Raw genomic sequence first — 21,740 nt, 5'->3', positions numbered from 1 at the left:
TGCAAATGTCATGGATAAACATGTTTTTTTTATGTCTGTAGTGTTTAAGGTGCTTATTTGGTCTTTTTAGTATTGAAAGTTCATCAAGGAGAAGACACAGGTTCTCTTTTCCACCTGATCCAGCACAGTGCTAATTAACTTACGATCTTTCTTGTTTCATATGTAATCTGATTTCAGCCCGTGTCCATCACATGAAGACTGTCTCAGAGTAAGTCACACTCAGGAGAGCCAGCTCGGTGGTGGAGCACTTGCCCAGCACGTGTGAGACCTCAGCACCTCAAAGCTCCCTTTCCAAGCTGCCCTGAAGTGGTTTCGAGGTGCTGCCATCACTCAGTCACATTTCAGAGCCGTGGCAGCTGCTCTTCTTCATGCTTTAGTTGAGTTAATCTTACAAGACGGTGCCAAAGGCTTCTGGAATACAGCGACTTCCGGTACCAGCTCCGGTCCCCAGGGTGAGGGACGGGTGAACGAGTGTTGTGAATCCCGGCATGGGGCACCTTCGTTTGTCTCTGTAATGTTTTAAACCAGAACTTTTCACATGTGGCCCACTTGCATCAAAATCACTTGGTGTGCTTGTTAAAAATGTACATTTTGGGGATCCTGAACAAACAAGAATTAAAATCTCTGGGGATAAGCCCCAAGAAACTGTTTTGATTTGTCCCCTAAGTAACTCAAATGTAGATTCAAGTGGGGATCATCACACTAGAGAATTATACTGTCTTCTAAATTAAGACTAAAGTTTAATTACGAGTGGGACCAATTTAGTTATGTCCTCGGGGACTCACATGTCCTCTAAGACTAAAGGTAGAAAGCTGTGGGCTAGGAAAAGACCAGCAAGTCAGCCTGCCCTTCCTGTGAGCCAGCTGGCTCGGATGCCACACCCAGGTAGGCAACCAGCTGATTCAAAGGAACACAGGCTGGGATGACACAACTGAGGTACAAAAACAAGTTAATGCTCCTATTGATTAACTGACTTTGCAGGCCTGGGCTGGCAGTCTGACCACAGGTTAGAGGATAACAGAATGCAATGTAGCAGCTATGGGGGATCCCTTCTGTCTTGTTTGTGAAAGTCAACTTTGTTCTCACTATTTGGTTTTGCTCCATTTTATTGTTTTGTTTTATTTCCTTCTAATTAAAAAATGTGACAAAAACTAAAGGTATGAATGTAAATCACTGCGGTTACAATTTAGTAATATGTAGAAACCAAACCAAAGGCCTAAGGTTTGAGACCAATTTAAGTCTCTTAATTTTGTTCCAAATTAGTCCATTGGGGGCCAGGAGTGTAGCTGAGCAATGCGACACCCGCCTCACAAGCACAAGGCTGTGAGTTCGATCCTGGGTACAAAAAAAAATTAGTCCATTGAAAGAACTGTCCAAATGAGTTGGGAATTTTTGGTGTTGTGAACTGTCAGATAAAGGCAAAAAATCATTGTAAAACAGATGACACAATGTTGATATATTGTTCCTTAGAAAAACTAGGCCATGTAGTACCATGTCTCTGTAAAATGCTGGAATGCGAACCTTTTTGTAACTAGATCTGCTGGGCTGAGTATTTCTTTTTCTCCACAGCCCCTCCAGTGTAATTATTGGCTGATAATTGCCATTCTTCCTGAAGGAATCTCAGTGTTGTTTTAACTCGAACCTCTCTAATGATCTATGATGTTGAATCTTTTTCGGTATATTTATTTGCCATTTGTAACTGTTCATCTGAAAAGTTCATATTAATTTCATATGCCCATTTTTTGATTGGATCTTTGAATTTGTGAGATCTAATTTTCAGTTCTTCACATGTTCAGGGATTGTGACAGTCTCCTAACTTGCCTTTGTTGCCCAGAATTCTAGATCTCTTTTGGTTTCAAATGGATTTTAGGAATTTTTCTCTAGTTCTTTGAGATGTGCTAATGGTATTTTGATTGGGATTGCACTAAATCTGTATAACAATTTTGGGAATATAGCCATTTTCATTATGTTGGTTCTTCCTATCCATAGGCATAGGTTTCATTTTCTTTTTTTAATTTTGTTTTTGTTCGGGGGTACAGAGTCGCACTATGTTGTTCAGGCTGCCCTTAAAGTCACTTATATAACTCAGGCTGGCCTCAAATTCACAGTGATCCTACTGCCTCATTTTCCCCAATTACTGGTACTACAGTTGGGGGCCACCGTGCCCAGGTCCATTGTCTAATATCCTCTTTTATCTCCTTTTTCAGAATACTATAATTTTCAATGTGTAGATCTGTTACTTCCTTTGTTAGATTGAATCCTACACCTAAGTTTTTCAATTTTTGTTATTGTGAAAGGTGTGGTTTACCTATTCTCTCTCTCTCTCTCTCTCTCTCTCTCTCTCTCTCTCTCTCTCTCCCTCTCTGTGTGTGTACAGGAAGGCTATTGATTTTTGAGAATTGACTTTGTATCCAGCTACACTGCTGAATTTAGTTATTAAGTCAACAAGTCTCTTGGTAGAGTTTTTGGGGTCTTTTATGCAAAGCATCATATCATCTGCAAGGAACAATAATTTTTGTTTTCTGGGAGTTTTTTATTTGTTTTGTTTGAGTACCAGGGACAAACTCACGACCTCATGCCTTTCAGGCAGACATTTATACCACTGAGCTAAATCCCCAGAAAAGTACAATAATTTAACTTCTTCCTTTCCTATCTTTATTCCTTTTATTTCTTTCTCTTGTCTAATTTTTCCAGAACTGTATTGCATAGGAGTGTTGGTAGTGGGACATTGTTGTCTTGTTCCCTATTTTAGAATGAGTGCTTTCAGTTTTGGGTCTTTTAGTAAGATGGTAGCTGTTGGTTTATCATAGATGGCTTTTATCAGATTGAGATAAAGACTATTCTAATTTTCTGTAGGGTTTTTATCATGAATCATTGTTGGTCTTTGTCAAATGTTTTTTCAGTACCTATTGAGGTGATCATGTGATTTTTGTTTTTGGCTCTGTTCATATGGTATATTACATTAATTTTTCTTTTCTTTTTTGATGACATTAGCTAAGGGTTTATCTATTTCATGTAATCTTTCAAAGAATCAACTCTTCAATTAATTTATTTTTGTATTATGTTCTTAGTCCCAATTGCATTAATTTCTGCTCTTATCTTTATAATTTCCACCCTCAAACAAAGTTTCGGGTTTGTTTTGTTCTTCTTTCTATGTCAGGTTGCGGTTCAACATTAAGTTGTTTATTTGAGCTCATTTTGTTTTCCTGATGTTAGAATTCATTGCTGTAAATGAATCAATCTGGGTTGAAGGTTGCTTTCTTTTAGGGCTTGAAATATCTCACTATAAGCTCTCCTTGATTTGAGTGTTTGCGTTGAGAGGTCTGCTATGATTCTGATGGGCTTTTCTAGGTAATTTGTTTCCTTTCTCTAGCCACTTTTAATATTCTGTTCTTGTGCTGAATTTCTGGAATCTTGACTATTATATGCCTGGGTATAGATTTATTTTGGTCATGGTTAGCTGGAGTTCTATATGCTTCATTTAATTGTATGTTGAATTCTTTATCCATGTCTTCTTTGCTTCATCTTATAGCTGTTGGACTGATTTTTCATGGTTTCTTGCTATTTTTAAGATATCCTTCTTTCCATGGTCACCAAGTACAATCCTGTCTTCTAGATCTGATATTCTATCCTCACCTTCACTCAATCTGTTGCATATAACTTTCAGTGGTGTTTTTAATCCCCTGGATTTCTGTTTTTATCTGTTTCATGGACTATATTAGGTAAGCATGGTTTGCATCATTTTCCTGAACTCTTTTTTTTTTTGTCTCTGTCTGCTTTAATGTGTTTCATTTTGACCGTCATTTCTTTTTATGCCTTAAAGATTATTTTTGTAGCCTTTTCTGTAGTTTTATTTGTTTTTTGTTTTTGTCTTTTTGAGCCAGAGTCTCTGACCTTGAACTCATCACGTAGCCCAGACTGGTCTGGAACTTGAAGTGATCTTCCTGCCTCAGCCTCCCAAGTGCTTGGATTACAGGCATGTGCAATTGTGCCCGGTTCCTAATTTACCATTTAAATGTTGCATTTTTCATTTCCTCTGTTAAATGTGAGCAAGAAAGACGGACATTCTGCCTGAGTGAGGACAGTCAGTCTACTGAATCCATTTAGCATCTTCATCAGGGATGAAGGAGATGCCAGCTACATTTCACGTTGGGTGCCAGGCACAGAGATCAACACAAGCCATTTCAGTGACCCAGATGTGCGTCTTGCCCTTGGTGGAGGAGGAAAGGATGATAAAGCCAGTGAGCCTGCTGGAATGGTGAGGTGCTGGGACTCCTTGGGGAGATGTGCAGGGTCTCCTGTATGAGATCCTAGGCATTTTTCCACGTGGAAAGAACAGAAATGTAGAACAGAGCATGGACTATGGACTCCTCCAGGAGAGGGAGCACGGAGGCAGCTGGCTCGGGCAGAGGAGGGCTGGAGAGGCCCTGACTGTGCGGCTGGAGGAGGGCCCGAGGCTGAGGCGCCGACGGCGGTGTGCGCGCGGGGTCTGATAGAAAAGAGCTGAAGCCAAGTCGGGGCTGGTCGTGAAGGTGGAGAATTTGGAAAGCTGGTCGGGATTGGCAGCGAGGCCGTCACCGTGAGCATCTGTTAAAGCCGCAGTAGGTAACCTCGGACCTCGCGGTGGCCCTGGGTAGGGCTGTCTGCCCCGGCAGTCCCGTCTGAGCCACCCTGAGGCGGCCCCGGACACCTGAGCAGGCTGCTGGCTTGTAAGCTTTCGGGGAGACTCCCGGCCTTGGGGGCGAGGCCTCGGCGGACGAAGAGGGGACCCAGGGCGCGGGGCGGGAGGAGGTTGCGGGGCGCCGCTGCCATCCCCGAGTTGAGAGTCGGCCACACGGCGGCGCCTCGAGCTAACGGCTGGTTCCTGATTACAGGCGCGGCGGGCTCCCCGCTGGGGCGCGCCCTGAACGTGTCTGCTGGGGCGCTCACGTGTCAGGTGGTCAGTCAGTCAGTCTGTGGTCGCTAACGCTGTTTTCCTAAACTTTCAAGGGTCTGGAAATGGGCCCGTTTTCGTCAGGGTCGTTCAGCCACGCAGACCTGTTGAAGGCAGTGCCTCATGGATGACCTTGAAGACTGGACACTGCTAGGCAAGGTGATGCATGGCTGTCATTCCAGCGTCCCGGGAGGCTGAGGCAGGAGCATCACAATTCAAGCCCAGCCTAGGCAATTAGTGAAACCTTGCCTTAAAATTTTAAAAAAGTGATAATAATGATAATAATAATAATAACAATTTGGTTCTTCTTTATCTTTGGTGAAAGTTATGGATAAAATTATGTGTCTTTGTTCAAAACTGTTCCAAAAGCTAAATTTGTTTTACTCTTGTTTGTTTTGTATTTTCCTTGTAAAACTTATCTGTGATCTCTTGGGATTCCGTAGAAGGACAGCTGCTAGTAAGAGAGGCCTGCAGTACTGAGACGTCAGTCATCACCCAGCAGACAGAGACGAGGAGATGAAATGGGCTCCAGAGGAGCCTCAGAACCTCTCCGCTGCTCCCGGGGCTGGAAGTGTTAGGGCCCTGCTGACCACTTCCTGTGGCCGAGGAGCCCAGCACCAGAGCGGAGCAGTGGAGGTGCAGCTGCAGGAGGGAGGTCCGGTGTCCCAGAGGACTCTTACGAGGACAAGAGCGGGCACAGGGGAAACACAGCCGCTGTCAAAATCAAGGTAGAGTCGCTTGGGTCAGCTCTACCAAAACAACCAGCCATGGGACAGTGAGGGAAGCGAGCACAAAAGTCTCTGCCAAAATTACAAGTTTGTCCTGTGTCAGCGTGATCCTGGCCAGCAGAGCTGCCACTGGACACCTGGATCTCGGGATGGTCAACAGGAAACAAGGACAGGGCGGGGCCGAGTGTATGGTGTAGTCCAGAGAAACAATAACTCATATGGTACAGGAAGCAGCCTCTGTCCTCCTCCACCAGCCCTCCACGGCGTCTGCGGCCAGCTTTCCTGACGTCATGGACACCACACTAACCAATGTACAAACGTGAACTCAACTTTACCTTCGTTTAAGGACACTGAATGTGGTGTCTTTGCCTTGGTATAAAAACAGGTGAATATAGCAGGTGTGGTGGTGCACACCTGTAATCTCAGCACTCAGGAGGCTGAGGCAGGCGACTGCTGCACAATCTACATGGTGGATTCAGCCCCACCCTGGACTATGTAGCGAGACCTTGTCTCAAAATCTAAATCAAATGAAAGCAAAGCAAAACAAAACAAAAAGTGGTGAACACAGCAACACCTTTCCTGAGATACTCTGTCTGATGGTCTGGGGAGGCAGCATCTAACACAGGAAGGCACCTGGGCCCTCCTAAAACTGTTGTGCTCCTAAGCCTGAAAATACCCGTGCTGTGTCCTTAGCTTGCCACCTTTCCTAACCCCAATTACGGCGATGTTTACTCACAGGATTAGTTCTACCCACAGCTGGTTTCAGTGTCTTCCTGCTACCTGGAAACATATTTCATATAGTTTGCCTCCCTGCATAACGGCTTGCTTGTTCCATAGAGGTTTACATCTCAGGGTACCCCGACCCCGAGGGGCACGCGGTGCGGTCCAGAATGGGCTTCCCGGGTGCCCACGGTGCCTTCCTGCCACTCTTCCCACGCCAAGGCACCGCTATGTCCAGGCAAGTGTCCCCGAACAGAACCCGGGTCCAGGATCGGGACCAGGGCCAACTCGCGCCGTCTGCACAACCTCCTCCGCGCCCAGGACCGCAGCTGCTCTCGGAGCCGCAGCTGCCCGGGGGCCTGTGCGCCATCCAGGGTGGCTGCACCATCGGTGGGTGGCGTGGACACCCTATAAGGGCCACAAAACCCGTGGGAAGAAAAGTACAGGCCCCGCTGGGACTCGAACCCAGGATCTCCTGTTTACAAGACAGGTGCTTTAACCAGCTAAGCCACGGAGCCTGCGGCAGAGACCCACTTTCTTCTAGCCCACCTCGGTGCTGACGCCTCCGGCGAGGCCTCCGGGAACCGCGTGCCCTGAGCCTAGGCCGAGCGCAGGAAACACAATACTTACGCTGAAGTCCTACTTCGCATTAGGAATACGGTGTATTCAGAGATTCCGCGGAGAGGCGCGGTTGCAGAGGTCAGGGCACACACCGCTGTGTGGCCATCGAGCCGAGGTGACGCCGGGCTCAGTGCCGCTGACACCGCGGTGAGACAATTACCGCCGAGGACTGACTGGTTTCCGAGCCTGACAAAATAAACATTTACGTGCTACAAAACCGTCCATGCGGATTGGTAGCATACTCGAAGCTAATAACTGCTGTTTTATGAACAGATTTGTAAATGCTAGAAATGCTGGGTTACCAAACTTGAGCTTTATTTCTACACTGGACTTCAGTAAGTGACATCCAGGTAGTACAACAGGGAAAGCGAGCTGTGCCAGGAACTGGCAAAGAATGTGTAAGACCCCACCGGTACCACTGTGACAAAGCAAAGTCCGAATTCTGGGGAAATGCATGTCTAACTTTGAAAGCCTGGTAAAGGTAACAATTCCAGTCAGTAGACAAGACGGACTGCTCAAAACTCCAGGTTTTAACTGGATTGCTACCTAGGAAAAGAAAACTCAGCATACCAGCTATGATACTAAAATAAATTCCAAGTAGGCACTAATTTTCAAGGTGAACAATGGAAACACTTGAATACAATTACTAGAGATGTAGAAATTTTATATAATTTTATATACAAAGCTATATTTTCCACACAAAATGGTAGTTGTATATAATTATAATGAAAAAATTCTATCCTCTGGGGAAAATGTGGGAGAAGAAATCAAAGGAAGGAGCTGAGAGAGTGTATCTGTAATTCCTGTTGGGGTGCTGGAGCTTCCTAATAGATAGCTGCCCCGCCGCCTCAGCAAGGGAAGCCAACTCACAAGAAAAACTGTAAATGAGGTGACTTTGCAGAACAGGCAAAACAGCAATCCATGATTGATGTCATTGTGAATGGAATAAATAGTAAAATGAAATGGTACAACTGCAGGAAAATAGTATCTTTAATCTATCAGACAGACAGATCCAAACAATATCTGAAGACAACTGCCAGTGTACTGTTGTCTAGGAGTCCTTAAGGATACTGCATTACTGTCCTGGAGCTTCTATAAAAATCACCATGAATTTGGTATCTTAAAGCAACAGAAATATATTTACTTATATTTTTAGAGCCCAGAAGTCCAAAGTCACGGCCCTGACCTGGCACTACCATGGCCGAGGCCGGGGCTGTGTGCTGCCCTGCCTCGCTTGGCTGCGGTGGCCGCCGGCAGCCCCTGGCTTGTGGTGGCCTCCGCTGGCTGCTTGCGCTGTCTCCCGGTACCGCCTCTGTGGGCACGCGCGCCATGGCATTTAGGCCTGGGCATCCCTGCCTCGAGATCCTCAAAACTCGTTCTGCAAAGCATCCTATTATTTATGCCATGTAAGGTAGTATTCACACTTCTGGGAGTCAGTATGCAGACGTTGGGTGGAAGGCAGGGCATTCTCCAGCGTGCCCCTTGTTCCTTACTGCAATATCTATGACTAGGCAGGGCAGGAAGTTTCACAGCTCATTTTGTTCTCTGTAACCGCCGGGTGAGAAGAGCTTCCCTGGGTATTGCTGAGAGCATAGTGTGACAATAGGTCAAGAACTTGCGGCAACATCCGCGTTTCGGGGGACGCGAACCGCCACCGTCCGGGTTGCCGGGTGCTGTCTGGTCAGGGTGCCAGGGCAGACCCCCGCGTGCACTGCGGGAGGACGAGTCAGTAACGTCTCCGCGAGGCGGCGGCGGCCCCCAGAGCTGCCCTCCCGCCGCTGGGCTTAGCAGCCGCGCCTTCCCTTCGGCGCCCCGCGGAACGCAGACCCCGAGCTGCCTCGCTGCGCCCGGGCTCACACTGCGTGAGTGGCTGCCCCGAGGTGGCCCGCAGCGTGAATCGCCCGGGAGACCGCGGAGGCGGGGACCGCGGGCCCCGATGTGCACGGAACGCGCCTGGGCGCGCCGACCAGGGAGCCCGCACCCCCGCCCGTCCCCAGCGGAACCGCGCCAGTGCGCTCGCCCCGCAGTGAATTCGAACCGTGCGATCCACTTATTTCTGTGGAAAACATTTTAAAATGTCCCCTTGGGCACAACTTTAAAGAAAATGTATTTGCATGAGGAAGTAGGTTGTCAGGGAGTCAAGCTGCAAAACGCTTGGCAGCGGTGGGATTCGAACCCACGCCCCCGAAGAGACTGGAGCCTTAATCCAGCGCCTTAGACCGCTCGGCCACGCTACCTGCTGTTGACGTTGGGACCCGTCTTGAAGTTGTGCACAACACGGAGCCCGGCTCCGTCCGTGGGCGACCCGGGCCCAGACCACAGTCGCGAACTCCCACTGACCCGCGCGGCCAGGCTCTGCGAGGCGCGCTGTCGCCGTCGGAGTCCCTGGGGGCGCCCCGCGCGCTCCTGCGAGCTGCTCCCCGTCCGCGTGCAGGGCCGACAGTGGCGGCCCCGTGTGCGCACCCGCGTCTCTGCCCGCGCGCCACATCGTGTCCCGCAGCGCGGGGTGCAGGCGCGCACGCTTGTGCAGTCGAGGGTAGAACCCCAAAACCACGCGGGTCCCCAGCTGTGCGGCAGCCACGGGGCGGCCCGGCAGCCACAGCCGGGAGACACGCAGGCAGGCTGGGTGCGGGCTGCGGAAGGCCGTCCACGAGGGCGCGGGATGCCGGCCCCGGCCTGCGCGCCTCCCGCCCCGGCGCTGCCACCGCCCGGGCCCACGGAGCTGGCACCGTCTCGGGGGACCCTGCCTTCCTTCTCCCTGCGGGGTGCACCCCCAGGACGGCTGCGACCGGCTCAGGGCCGCCCTCCAACCTGCGGACAGCGGAACCTCCGGGTGGCGAGAGCTGCTCACCCCGAGAAGCGCTTGTTCTTGTTGGACAGCTTTAGGACCGGAGGGCCCAGAGGAAAAGGCTCTTGTGTTAAGAATGTTTCAGGACTTTCCAAACCCCACGAGAAACCCTTCGTGTTCTGGAACCCCGCACGCTCTGCAGGCCGCGCGGAGCCGAGTTCCTCCGGGCCGCAGCCCAGCCTGCCGGACTAGGACGCTCTGGCCGGCCAGCCTGCACTGCCCTCACCGCGCCCGGAGGGCAGCGCCCTGGGCTGGGAGCTGGTGAGCAGGACACCACTGATCTGCCCCGTCTCCTCCCTGCAGGGATCCCGTGAGGACCTGAGGACGACTCTGGGCTCCGCAGCCTCGAGGCTGAGACCTGCAGACCGCGGCCACTGCGGCCCGCCTGACCTCCCACCACCGCCTCACTTCGGGGGCTGAGCAGGAGAGGTTGAGTCTGCAGACAAACATGGACTTAAAGCCGGAATGAAAGCGGGTGAGTGGGTCGGCGGTTCAGTTACTTTTCTCACAAGTTGACAACAGGGAGCGAGGGTCGTAGGAGAATGGTTCATGAATTAGCTTCGGGTTATTTAATTCTTCTGTGTGCTTCGTTGTCATGCCCATGAAGTGGCCTGTTTTAGAATTTGCTGTTGGTTCTGTAATCTTCATGTCTCCAAAGCTCAAATGAACCCCTTAGTTTCAGCGTGGCTGGCGGCAATGGGCGGTCAGGTCAGGGTCTGACCCACGTCTGCTTCTCCGGAGCACCCTTAGCCTGAATCAGCGGCCCCTGTGCTTTGCAGCTAGCAGCAGGGACTCCCTGGCTTGTGACCGGCACCTGGCCCGGGGTATCCATGGTTGCAGGCGCTTTTCCTGTGCACCTGCCTCTCTGTCCCATCTCCCTCTTTACTTTTATAAGGACCAGTGTGGTCCCTCTTCTGCAAAGAGCCTGTTTGTACGTGAAGCACAGTCACAGGGCCCATGGGTGAGGTGTCCATGCATCTTCCTGAGTCTTTCCAGAGCAGCCCTCACCCCGCTCTGTCCGGCTATAACTTTAGATTCGAACCTTGGACCCTGCAAGAGGATTCGGTGCTTGGCCCCTGCAGCTGTGTAAGAAACGAGCCTAGAGCTATAAACCGCAGCACCGCAGCCTGCCGCCTGCCCCTCAGTGCTCACCCAGGCCCTCCCACCAGCCGTCTGTGAGCTGTCACAGTTGTCTGTCAGTGTGAAAGTGATGCCCAAGCCAGAGGGCCCGGCGCCTGTGCCCCAGGAGGAGCAGCTGAAGCTGGGGTGGGGTGGAGGCTTCAGCCAGGCCGGCCCAGAGGCAAGGCGGGAGGTCCCGGCCTGAAGGGCACCTTTCTGATTACTTTATCCTGCTGATTGTGGATGTAGAGTCACACAGTAGTCACGCCAGGATGTTTTCCATTAAAATTTTAAAAGCATTTGTCAGTAAACTCATCCCAGTAGAGGGATGCTGACACCCCCGCCCCACCCTTTCCGTGCCCAAACTCCTTCCTTGCTTTACTTTTCTCCACTGGTTTCATCAGGATGTGGTAAATTTGCTCACTGTACGTATTCACTTCATTGTTACTAATTATTGGAAGGAAGCGCATCTTTGTTCTCCCACCTTTGGAAATGTGCCCAGCGCATAAGACAGGCCATTAGTGCCGGGTGGGTGGCGGAGGCGGGCCCCTTGCCCCAGGGATGAAGCTGGGCCCTTTCACATCTCTGCGCAGCTCTCCCATCATTCCTTACTGCCGTGCTGTCTCTGGGGTACCCGGGTCCAGGCTTTCTGATCCCCACTCGATCACTACCTTGTGTGAGGCTCTCCAGCACTTTTCCTATGAGGACGCGCTGGGCAGTGTCCTTTCCAAGACAGCGGACACAGGGCCGGGATGCAGCGTGCTGTGAGGGCACCTGCCCGGCCCAGCACAGTGGCTGCTGTGTGGAGACTGATCACCCTGTGTAGCTGTGGAGCATGAACTGTGCATCTCATCCCGGAAGGCAGTCCCAGAGCTGGGGTTCTAGGTGGGTCAGACTTGTCTGGGTGCTTTGAACACATTCTGGATGCTTACAAACATTTTAATGCAAAATGCATGTGAAAATTGACCGGTGCAGTTCCATGCACTATTCTTTAGCAGGGTTTTGCATTTGGATTATGACCCTACCGGTCTATTTTTTTCAAAAGTATGAAACCCACACAGGTTGTAATGAATCTACCTGTATGAACATGGTTGTGTTGTAAATTTGGAGGACTTGGAGATCAATGGGAAGACTGCAAGGACTCAACACAAAATGTCTTAAAAGAACCAACCCCACTGGGGTGATCCCAGAACTCCTGCCGAAGAGACCAGCACTGAAGCCAGCTAAGCCACGGGCCACGGAGTGCCGAGAGGAAGGAACTGAATCTGCCCCGGTGCACGTCAGAGTCAAGCGGGTGAAACCGCGCGTTCTGCAGAGCTTGCCCCTACCCGTCACCCAAGACTGCTGTGAGGTCCTTGTGGGGTCAGCACTGAAGCATCCTAACCTGGGACAGCTCCCAGCTGTCCTCCCTGCAGACTTCCTGTCCCCATCCCCGGGTGGTGACCCGACTTCGGCAGTGACAGCCCCTGGAGGGCGCCCGAGGCCACAGCACTGACCCCTGCCTGCAGTCAGCAGCTTTGCAGGCCCAGCCTGAGGCCTTGGGACACCTCCTGGGGTGGGGCAGCCTCAGGGCAGCCGAGCAGTGACGAAGAGGCCCCAGTCAGAGCCCTGCGTCACCCCCCCCCCCGCCTGTTGCTTAGAAACCGTTCCTCCTCACTAGCTTTGATTCCCAGAAAACAAAGCGGCCAAGCCTGTTCTCTGTCTTGTGCATCTTCTGAGAGCCATGTTCCTGTGATTTGGGGTGCCTCTCTGCAGGGAGACAGCTGGCCCCCACTGCCTCAGTCAAAATTCAGCTTACAGTGCAAGCATCTGAGTCAAAATAACATCAAAAGAAAGACGCCTACTTTACCTCCCCATCTAATCTTAATGTCTGATTTTCTGACATTTGAGTCACCACAGAAGGCTGGATTTTATCTCTAAGCACCTTGGTCTGAAGGGCGGCTCTGTTGTTTTGTTACTACCAGCACCCCTATTGCTTTTGGATGTGACAAGGAAAGTTCTAGAGCGTTTGAGGAGAAACAAAACACAGAAGGGTAAATTGAGGAGGTCCGGGGTGGAGACCATGCAGTGGAAGAGGAGTCTGGTTGCAGGCCTAGAAGGCATCTGGGAAATGGGTACACAGAGCCAGGTTGCTGCAGAAGTTTTTTTTAATTTGAGGCAGTGACAGAATGAGTTTAAAGCTGAGGGGACTCGGGGTGAGGAGAAAGTCTACCGTTCAGAGTGAAGGGACATCCCTGCCTGGGCGCCGTGACCCGAATGCACAAAGGACAGGCACCAGGGAAGGTTCTGGTAGGGTCCGATCCAGGGCTTTTGGGACCCACCATCATGGAGACACCCTTCCTTCTAGGGAGGCTTCTGCTCGCCTAAGAGTCCTACGGGGTGCAGGCCGGAGGGGAAGATCGAGGGGTGCTGTGCTGGGGGAGGCTGTGGCCAGAGAGCCTGGGCGGCTCTGCTGTCTTGGCTGCCAGGACTTGGTGGGATCCCTGTCAGAACTTGAGGTGACTCTTCAGAGACACCGGGAAGTCTGAGTCATGCTGAACTGTGATTTTCTCCTGAATTGGGAGAAACTTGGTATCTCAGGGTCAGAGATTTTGGTAGGTAAGTTTAGTTCCCTTAATCCTCAAACCCATGCACGCAGGCACACACACACACACACACACGCACCCTTACACATCCATCCAGACACACTCGAGGGGCTCACATGTGAGTGCAGAGGCACTGATGACAGGTGACAGGACAGGACTGGCTGGAAGGACAGAGCCCTTGTTATTATGCTGTGCCTGAGGTGGGGAGGGGGAGCCACTCCCCCTACTGGGCTTCGAACTGCTTCAGGTACTCCAAGATGTCGGACTTCACCACACTGACCGGAGCCTTGTGGAACCAGCGCATGACAGGGACTCCATCCGGCCCCACCAGGAACTTCTCAAAGTTCCATCGGATGTCATGGACTCGGATGGGGTCCCAGAAGAGCAGGCGTGGAGACCCCAAAAGCTCAGAGGTTGGAGGGCAGGAGTTCTGGAGCAGAGAAGTGAGATCTGGAGGTAAGTGTCTGTGCCTCCGTGCCTCTGGTCTGCCCCCGCCCCAGAGGGTCTGCTGGCCGGTGGTGGCAACTGTGATACATTCACGAAGGTGCTTCCTGTTGGGCACCACCAGCCAACCAGGAGCATCTCCGTAACTGTCAGCAGAAGGCACCCTGCCCTCCCCACTCCATGCCCGGGTCTCTGCATGGTGCCAGCAAAAGCTCATCTCCTGTTTCCTGGGCCAGTCACACCATCTCTGTAGTTTCAGCTTCCTTGGGTGAAAAACGATGGGCTGGCATAAAATAGGGTTCCTACAGCCCACCAACCCATGGGGCTGGTAAAGTCCAAGAGCTACTTTCTGAAAACGAATGTAGAATGATCACTCATTTTATTCGTTGTTGGGTTTTTTTGTTTTGTTTTGTTTTCATACTGGGGATCAAACTCAGGACACTGCACTTACCAGGGAAGCACTTAAGCCACTGAGCTAAATCCGCAGCTCAACTTTACTTTGACAATAAGAAAAATTTAAAATTTACTATAACCACAAATTCAAAAATTAATTTTTCAATAGTAGGCTTAGCTCTAAAATTAATGACATCACTATTTTTGAGCAATAAAAAGGTAATTTATATGGTATAACCTACAGTCATTAGAATAAGTTGTGGTCTTCTCCACTAACTAAGATGTTACTTATCCATTTCATCTTTTTCCCTTTCTTTCTTCAGTTTGCTGTGGCTGGGTGCAAGTCTCACTCAGGCCTAGCCCCAGGGGTGGGTGGCCAGGTCTTCTGTCCTGGTATTCCGTGGCTCTTACCTAACTGCGCTGGCCACAGGCACTCTGCCTGCCTCCCGAGCATGTGTGAGTCCTTTTGGGGGACCACATCACTGCTTGGATAGTGCAATCCACGGCTCATGCTAGAGACACAGTAAACACCTGCTGGATGGCCGGTCCTTACCACCGATAGGGGAGGGCTGTCACGGCAGAGCTGTTATCCCTCCACCTACAGCCAAACCTCGTCAGCGGACACTGTGATGTGAAACTGGTCTGAGAATCTCTGCAGAGTCAATGCCAGCTCTGGACAGGAGCCTCGGCTTTCGGGGCGCTGCCACCGGACTGGCTTACGTTCACCTACCTTCAAGAAGGTGAAGACCTTCTGTTCTTTTTCTCCATTCACATCCCCTTTCTCGAAGAGCTGGAAATTGGGGACGAATCCTCCCCCTGGACGCACGTACCTGCAAAAAACCGACGTGTTCCCAAGCAGACCCGGATGAGAACAGCAAGGACAGAAACGGCCACCACCAACTCCTCAAAGAAGGAAGAGAGAGGCAGAGCGGAAAGGACAGTGAGGAGGTGGGGGGGGGGGCAGGCCTGCAGGAAGCCACCAAAGACTCCGGAGAAAATCAGGTGATCTTTTGCACATGGGCTTCTGATTCATTTGCATTTCCTGTATCCCCTCCTGCCTCCTGGACTTCTCTTCCATTAGCTCCTCCTCTACTTTGGCCAGTAGAGAACCAAAGGGGTGGATGTTTGAGCAACGTCAGCCTCCTCCGTGGGGACCTTCTCCAGCCCACTCACCCGACGATGCCAACCCTAGCAGTTTCTAGCCTGGGAGTGTACAGAGTCCTGCACAGGCACTCACTTGAGCCCGGAGAGGATCTCTGAGTTCTTTCCTGGTTCTTGTCTTCCAAACTGGTTACAGGGGAAGCCCAATAAGACAACACCGAAGCTGCGCAGCTCATCCTGCAGTGCATTCAGTTCTGAGGGCGGAGAATGGATCAGGGTCAGCATCCCGGCCTCAGGGCAGAAAGACCTGGGATTCACCGCTTGTCACTGGGGTCTGCAGAGGGCTGTGGAAGGGATTGGGCAGGCAAGCACCAGGCCACAGGCACTCATGAAAGAGGTTGCCAGCTTTGTCTGTGATGTCCTAGGAGGCTGCACCACCCTTCCAGGGCCACCTGTATCAGACTGACAGACAGCAGGCAGGCAGGCAGAGACAGACAGACAGGCAGTGATCCTGAGGGAAGTCCCTGAGGGAAGCAGACTTGAAAGCCACTGCCTCAGGCGGTGGATTGGTCAAAAGAAGTAAAAGAATTTTAAGGAAAAGGCAAAAACCGACTGCGTGGCCTCCCTCCCCCACCTCTGGCAGCATGGTGTCCTGCGCCCCTTGCCAGCCCTCTCACTGGCAAGAGCAAGTCCCCCCCCACCAGGGGATCCCAGCCACAGCCTCCACACTGCTGCCCACGGTGAGGGTGCTCTAGGTGGTTGTCTAGACCTGGGTTACACGACATGACCCCCTGATCAACCAAGACAAGCACGAGCCACTCCGTGACTTGTGAATATGGGAAAACTCGGACACAGGAACACTAGTGTGAAAACAGGACCACTGTCTGCATCGAGAGACGGAGCACCAGTCTGTGTCTGCCGGCTCCAGACACCTCTGGAGCAGCTACAGCTGCAGCCCTGCTTTCATTCCTGCCTTGCAGACGTGATGTGCTGTGATATCCAAGCACACATTTATTCAGCTCCTGACGGAAGCTGACCCCATGAAAAGCCTCAATTCCTCAAGCCCTCCCCCAAATCACCCAGTACAAGCTCAGAGTCCACTGAGTCCTCCCCAGCACTGAGACGCCCCTTCAGTGTGCATTCTCCTAAGGGCGGTGAGGGGGCAGGACCTAGTGGCCTTTGACCACATCTCTGGGAAACTCTTCCTGCTCAAATCTGGGCACAGGTCTGACACGGTGAGAGGAGCAGCTTTAGGCTGGTGGCGCTGTGTCACCACCTGTGCTGTTCCTCGCCCCAAGACACTTAGGAAAACTTCCGGACTTGGAATGTGCAGCCTGGCAGAGCTAGTTCTAAAGAGCCCAGGCCTTGAGTGCCTACCTGGGTACTGCGCGGTCAGGCCTCAGTAGGTGGCCACGTTGACGAAGAGGACGTGCTTGCCCGCGAACTGCTTGAACTGGATGTACTCCTCACCCAGGAGGGTCAGTGCTCCGTACTCATAGATGGTGCCTGGCACGGTTTTGTTGCAGTCCGTCTGAAACAGAACAAAAGCAGCCACAATGAGGGGAGCAGACAGGCAGTAGCTCCAACCACTGTGGTGCTGTCAGCGTGCTCCAGGATCCTAAGGACCAGTCAAGACCTTTTCAAAGAAAAGTTTTAGTTAGAGCCGATGCCACAGCCAGAATTCACGTCTCCTGACTTACATGTGGGCTCACACGTGTGGCAGGACAAGCCCTCCTAACACGCACACCTGGATAGCAGTAGTCTCCTGTGTCCACCTGACACTGCTGCCCTCTCCCCGGGCCTCACACCCCACCCTAGCCATCCCAGTCCTTCCCAAATATTCTTAGTAGATTTTGCAGTTTTCCACAACACAGAATGTACAGGAATTCCAGGGCTGTATGACCCTTACATTCATTTTCTCCCCAAGGCCTGCCCCAGTTTTCTCCTCCTCTAACCTCTTTAAAGGGGTGATTGGGGGGTGCACTCCTGGTACCTGCAAAACTCACCCTTCATGCCCTGTTCTCATCCTACATGGGGAGAAGCAACCCAGGCGGCTGGTGAATTGGGGATTATGAAATAGAAAGCACGGATGAGTTAAACCCTTTACATAAGACACAGGAGAGGAGAGGCAGGCAGGGCCGGGATCAGAGGCTAACCCTGGCCACCTCTTAGGAGGGGCCGCACCCAGCTGCCTGGGAGTCCAGGGACGTACAGCAGGTTAAGTTGGGCGTCAGGGCCTCAGAGCAGAAAGCCAGGCGACAGACCCGGAAGGCGCAGACTGCGGACTTGGTTAGCCGCGTAGTGTGGGCAGGAGGCTGGGGTCACCTTCGGCGGTTCTGTGGCCAGGACGCCTGGCCGAGCCTTCTCCTGCACCCCACTCGGAGAAGGCTTGTAAGGGGCAGCGGCCTACGCCCGACTCTGCGATGCGCTAACCGCGGTGTTCGCTCGGGAATCTCAGCCTGAGAGCCCTGCAGAGCCCAAGTGGCCTTCTGCGTCCTGCGCTGGGTGATCTCTTGCGACTGCTTTTCTCGCTGTAGCAGCAAATGTCACAGAGACCCTGGGCTCAGCGAAGACGCCGACGGCTCTTTCCCTAAGGCCGGCACCCTCTGAGCCGGGAAGTGATCCCAAGACGCCGCCCCTCGCCAAGCTGGGTCTCCCCAGCTTCCCACTCTGGCCCTGACGGGACCCGCGCCCCGAGTCCTTCCCGTCGCCTCCAGTCTGAGCCCCGCGTCGCCCTGCCTTGCTCCGCGGGGGTCACAGCCCAGGCTTGGAACAGCAACCTGCCCAGTGAGCCCGGGGGAGAAGCCAGGCCCTGCCCGTCGGCACCGCGCGTGGACGCGGGGCGCAGAGGGGATGAGGGGGCCTGTCCGCGGAGGCAGGAGGACCTCCGCGGTGGACAGGCGGCAACAGGGCGCCAAGAAGGGCACCGGGTGGTCGCGTCTTTCCAGGAGCGGCAAAGGCCTAGCCGGACGCGGGACACCACCTTCATCCTCTGCGCCTCCGGGGTGTCCTGAGCGAGGCTCAGCAGGAGCAGCGGGAGGAAGCCGAGCCCCGCGGCGCGCAGCAGAGCGTGCATGGCTGGGGTTGGGCTGGGACTGGGGCTGCACAGGGCTGGGCGCAGGCGGCACTGCCCTTAAGGGCCCCGCAGGCACAGGCGCCAGCCAATCGGGAGCGGTGTCCGCTCGGCTCCGCCCCTCCCGACCTCAGGCCCCGCCCCCTTCCCCTTCCCCTTCCCCTTCCCGGCCCAGGTCTTCGCGCCCTCTTGCAGCCAGCCCTGGTGCTGTGTGGCCCATCCCCGCCCCTATCCGACCCCAGCCCAGTTCCTTGTCCGGTTGCTGTCCTGTCCCCTGTCCAACCCCGGTCCAGCCCCGACCGCGGCTTCCTGCCCACGAAGTCCACCTGAGGCCGCCGTCCTGGGGCGGAACTGGGTGGTCTGCGGGCCCATCTTGTCACTCTTGTGAGTGACCTTGAGGTCCCCTGCCTCAGAGGTCAGCAAGCGGGCTTGGATTCGCCTTCTTGTGCCCTCGCTCCCTTCCTGCTCCTCCAGAGGGTCCGGACACCGAGAGCGGAAGCGCCCATGTCCCTTGTCCCCTGGCCCGTGTCTTTTGTCCCTCGTTCTTGTGACAGCTGAGTTCCAGCCTCAGCTGCTGACCTCGTCCTGCTGTACTGCAGCCTCCTGGATCCCGGGTCTGCTGAGATCACGACCCTCAGACTCCAGGAGGACTCCAGACCCTGAGGTGACCCTGGTCCCTGGTCGGACAGCCAACGACTGTCCGATCCAGCCTAGACGTGCAGTCCCCTCTTGCTTAGACGACATCGTCTCCCTTCACAAATCTGAGTGTAAAGCGAGAAGTGTCACATCCATCGCCATGAATCCAGCTTGTCTCTCTGCTGGCTCAGCCGCACCGACCTCAAGGTGAAGGGTGGGGCGGGGGAGAGAGGGGCATGTAAGAGCCTGGCTGGGCCTCCCTGCCCTGGAGGACAGGCAGACCCGCGCCTGCCGGGAGCCCAGCCTGAGCCTCCTCCAACAGAGTGGGGAGCCTTGGGTCACCGGTGCCCAGCAGCTGAGGAAGAATGTGCTTCCAGAAGCGCAGGTCCACGGCTGTCACCCCAGAACAGGGCGGATGCTATGCCCACCACAGCTGCCAGAGCTGCTCCCACTGTGGCCACAGCACCCACCTCCCAGCCAGCACAGTGGTGCAGGCCTGTACTCTCGGCACTCTGGGAGGCTGAGGCAGGAGGACCATAGATCTGAGTCTCACCTTGGCAATTTAGTAAGACTCTGTCTCCAAATAACAAATAAAAGGGGCTGGGGAAGCAGCTTAGTGTAAAGGCCTTGGGTTCAAGGCCCAGGATCACACACACACAAGACCAGTGCTCCCCCTCAAGGCCTGGTCCCCAGCCTTCTGTGACTTAGGCCTGTTTGTCCCTGGGAGGGAGGGGATGTGGGCACCCTGTACTCCATAGGTTAAAGTGAAGCTTTAAGAGTTGCAATTTTTCTCTTTCACCAACTTCTGCATTTGAGGGCAGAAACGGCCACTCCCAGCCAGGTCAGGGAGGTGCACGTTGCCTCCCACTTGTGTCATCCTCAAGGGTGATTCAACTCTGGGCGGCAGAGGATATGGGGTCAGCCCCCAGCGCTCTCGGCACTGTCCCTAGCAGACCACCTTGCTCCTGGGATGACACGATGCCTGCATTGCCTCCTGCCAGACCTCATGATGGCTTCATGTTTTCCCGTTCAGACCTCGTCGTGCTCTGAGATGACAGTGCTCGCTTTGAGAAGACCAGGACTTGAGAGCATTGACTCAGAAACTCTAGAATTCTAGTACCCGGGTATTCGGGCTCTGCCCTGTAGACACAGAAAGGAAGGCATGCAGGATTCAGGGCGGAGGGGCTGGCTGGTCCACCTTGCAGGGCCTCATGAGCACACTAAATTGGGGTAGCTGATACCAGCTGGGAAAGCTGACTTCTCACCTGGCCCCCACTGCCCAGCGAGGATGCCAGGCTCTGGGGGCCTTGAGGCCCCAGACTTCACCCACAGGCACTCCACCAAGTCCCTGGGCAGTGAACCAAATGAGGAGGAGACAGTAGAAGCAAGTGGTGCTGGGGGATTTGGTCCAAGAAGGGGACCAGGGAGAAGAAATAAGGAAGAACAAAGCAGACTGACAAGAAGTGGGACCGAAAGCATGTTTCCCCTGCTGCTGTGTGCCAGGCTGCTCAGTCCTGTCCTCATTCAGTCAGCGCTAAAGTGATCATGAGTTTCATATTCTCTACCTTTCATACATAAGGACATCAGCACAGAGACAAATAAACACATCCCCAAGTTTGCAGGCATGGTGATCCTGGAAACTGGGACTCAGCTCCAGTGCGTTCTCACGTCAGCCGAGCCTCCCTGCGGTGGGTGGACATGGGTCCCCACGGGTATCCGGTGTTGGGCCCTGGACCTGGAAATGTTATCTTATAGGGCAGAGAATTTGCAGATGAGATTAAAACAAGCTTTAGATGGAGGGATTATCCTGGATTATCTGCTGGGCCCAGATCGGAGCTCAGTCACAGGCTTCCTCGGGTGGCGGAGGGGCAGATTCTGTGCCATGAGGAGAAGGTGGCAGTGGGGCTGGGGCCTCCCAGAAGGGCTCACAGCCTTTCCTTCCATTTTCTTCCTCCTCGTTTATTTTTGAGGTACTGGGTATGGACCCAGGGCCTCACACTGAGCTACCTCACTAGCCCTTTCCATTTATTTACTTACTTTTGAGACTGGATCTCGTTTACTAAGTTTCCCAGGCTGGGCTTGAATTTGTGAGCCTGCTGCCTCAGCCTCCTAGAATGCCAGGGTTATAGGCTTGTGCCACCACGTCCTGTTCTAATGTATTTGTAAAACTGACAAAATTATATGTATTTCCCATGTGCAATATATCCTTTCGAAGTTTACATACATTGTGGGATGACTAAGTCTAACTCATAAGCATTCATTCACCTCACCACTCTGCAGTGAGAACACAACACCCACTCCCTCGGTAGTGTTTCAAAAATACAGTGCCTCATTCATTATAGTCCCTGTCTTTCCCAGTGTATCTCCTGAATTTCTGCTTAAAACCTAACCCTATGTTGAATCTTCTAAGCAGTCTGTTCCAAGCTTCACATAACCACCCCAGGCACGGAGTTAGTGGCACCTTGGGGACAAAGGGCAGGGATGATCCTGGGCCCCAGCTAAGGACCTGGAGCCCATTAGAAGTGTGGCCTCCCCCTTT

At 52.9% G+C, this 21,740-nt stretch overlaps 1 protein-coding gene and 2 non-coding genes across 3 annotated transcripts; all 3 read right to left on the bottom strand.

Annotated features, from left to right (window-relative positions):
• Positions 1-6,825: 6,825 nt before the first annotated feature.
• Positions 6,826-6,899, bottom strand: Trnat-ugu (transfer RNA threonine (anticodon UGU)). The gene has a single exon. It is a non-coding gene; the product is annotated as a tRNA-Thr (tRNA).
• Positions 6,900-9,157: 2,258 nt separating this feature from the next.
• Trnal-aag (transfer RNA leucine (anticodon AAG)) lies at positions 9,158-9,239 on the bottom strand. Its single transcript has one exon. It is a non-coding gene; the product is annotated as a tRNA-Leu (tRNA).
• A 3,859-nt stretch (positions 9,240-13,098) lies between these two features.
• Positions 13,099-18,643, bottom strand: LOC100717614 (glutathione peroxidase 6). Its single transcript, XM_005000613.4, has 5 exons — positions 18,476-18,643; positions 16,870-17,023; positions 15,629-15,746; positions 15,122-15,221; positions 13,099-13,984 (listed from the first exon to the last, which is right to left on the bottom strand). Exons 1-5 carry the CDS (start codon positions 18,566-18,568, stop codon positions 13,778-13,780), a joined length of 672 nt encoding a protein of 223 aa, XP_005000670.2. The 5' UTR covers positions 18,569-18,643; the 3' UTR covers positions 13,099-13,777.
• Between the last annotated feature and the right edge of the window lie 3,097 nt (positions 18,644-21,740).

The sequence above is a fragment of the Cavia porcellus genome, unplaced genomic scaffold (genome assembly GCF_034190915.1).
Source record: "Cavia porcellus strain 051 isolate PalLab524CR breed Dunkin Hartley unplaced genomic scaffold, mCavPor4.1 scaffold_13, whole genome shotgun sequence".
Lineage (NCBI taxonomy): Eukaryota > Metazoa > Chordata > Mammalia > Rodentia > Caviidae > Cavia > Cavia porcellus.
This window is presented reverse-complemented; position numbering and strand designations above follow the sequence as displayed.